The sequence below is a fragment of the Cyprinus carpio genome, chromosome A7, assembly GCF_018340385.1.
Source record: "Cyprinus carpio isolate SPL01 chromosome A7, ASM1834038v1, whole genome shotgun sequence".
Lineage (NCBI taxonomy): Eukaryota > Metazoa > Chordata > Actinopteri > Cypriniformes > Cyprinidae > Cyprinus > Cyprinus carpio.
The window spans coordinates 46,079,814-46,081,882 of record NC_056578.1 but is presented as its reverse complement, the minus strand read 5'-3'; the positions used below and the strand labels follow the sequence as shown (position 1 = coordinate 46,081,882).

General features: G+C 35.2%; 1 protein-coding gene across 1 annotated transcript; it reads left to right on the top strand.

Moving 5' to 3' along the window:
* Window positions 1–400: 400 nt before the first annotated feature.
* LOC122145819 lies at window positions 401–1,588 on the top strand. The gene is given in 3 exon segments (XM_042761418.1): window positions 401–461; window positions 603–1,316; window positions 1,473–1,588. Coding segments are annotated over 3 exon segments (891 nt in total).
* Window positions 1,589–2,069: the final 481 nt, after the last annotated feature.

Genomic DNA, 2,069 nt, shown 5'->3' with positions numbered 1-2,069 from the left:
AACAATAAAAGACCTGAAATATTTCAGTTGGTGTGCAATGAATCTAAAATATATGAAAGTTTAATTTTATCATTACATTATGAAAAATAATGAACTTTTATCACAATATGCTAATTTTTGAGAAGGACCTGTATATATATATATATATATATATATATATATATATATATATATATATATATATATTAGAAGTTAAATCTACTTGAATTTGAATGGATATTTACAAGAGAAATGTGCACTCCATCATGCACTGACATTGTGTCAGTATGTACCAATTCAAGCAGAATTGAAACGCCCAGTTTGTTAGATCAGAGGAAGTTCACAACCACAGGAGGGGCTGATAGTATTAAAAGAAAGAGTTGTGAGCAAATAATGAAGCAAAGATTTAGAGAAAGAGGCAATGGCTCATAAGTGTCATTTGTGTCTTCTGGAACTGATCATTCTCTCTTCACTTCTCACGGGTAAAGAAATAGTTTATTCTGTACAGTGTTTGCATTAAGTGAGGAAAAAGACTATGATTTGAATATTCTGCTTTTTATGTTGGTATGTTTTCATTTATTAATGTATAACATAGTTATTATTCAAATATTCTTGTGTTTCAGGTACCAGTGGAGTGACTGAGACTCATGTGTTCATCAGTTCTGGTCAAAATGTCAGTTTGCCCTGTAATAATGCTCTTCATGACTGCACATCAACTACATGGAACTATAACAGTCATTCAGCAGCAGTTGAACTGATCGCTGGAGGGATAATTATGAAACAAATCGAGAGTCATGAGAGACTGAGTCTGGGGTCTGACTGCTCTCTGAACATCAACAACATCTCAAAAGAAGATTATGGATCTTACAGCTGCAGACAATATGTGAATGGACAACAAGGAACTGATGCTCGTGTTTTTCTGCATGTTCTTCATGGTAATTTTAAAATCATGTGGTCATTTTAAAAGGGCAAATTCTTGGTTTAAACTCCCATGATTTTTTGTGTTTTAGTCTCTTCAACAACCTCATCCTCATCCTCACAGACTGAGATCAGTGCAGGTCTCTCTGTGACTCTCTTCTGTCAGCTGTATTCATATCCTCGAGTCTCTTGTGATGATTGGATCCGTTCTGAGAGAATTCAGCTGTTCTTGGTGAATCAGGCTGGTGTTAATCTGACGAGATCAGACTCCAGATATCAGATATCATCCTCATCAGATCACTGTATCATCACTCTGAGTATAACACTCCTGAATGAAGATCACAACAGAGAGTGGAGATGTGAAGTTACTCAGAGAGATCAAGTCAAGGCCTCAGTCACATACACTGTCAAGAGTTCAGGTGAGAAAACAAGCCTATCAGTCAGTTATGAAGAGTTTCTGTTAGATGTGCAAATATAATGATAGATTGCTGAGTTATTTTGTAAGTTAACTAATTAATATATTATTGTCATAATCTACAGTAAAAATCATCTGATTTAACATTCATCTTTTCCAGGTCAAGCTAATTCAGTGACAGCAGTGATTCCAGTCCACATCACAAACTCTCAGTATCCCTCAACGACCACCACACATGTAACTAAAGGTACATCATCACTGTCTTTCTCACATTAGTGTTTTGCAGTGGCTGTCAGATACCGTTTTCTTAAATCAGTCTCTAAATATAATTGATTTCTCTCTGAAGACATTAAGAGATACAGGGGATCAACAACTGTGCAAATTAACTCTAATTACTCGAATTGTGTGTGTGTGTGTGTGTGTGTGTGTGTGTGTGTGTGTGTGTGCGCACGTGTATCCATGCACCCACAAGTCAGAGGCCTTTTATGTTTGCAGGCAAACTCATACATGTGAACATGATCCTGAACACTAAATGTTTCTCTTATGTTCGATCTCAGTCATTCATTTCTAGTGGTTGCACATTTTTGACCAATATAAACTCAGATCTTTGAGTCTTATGAACAACCCGTTTCAAAAAGAAATACAATTTCTTTCGATCTTTTAATTTGATAAAATAAAATGTAATTATTGCTTGTTAGAAAACTAAGATGATGTAATTAAACTGGGTTTAAATTCAGTTTATTAAAGAGGCTGAACT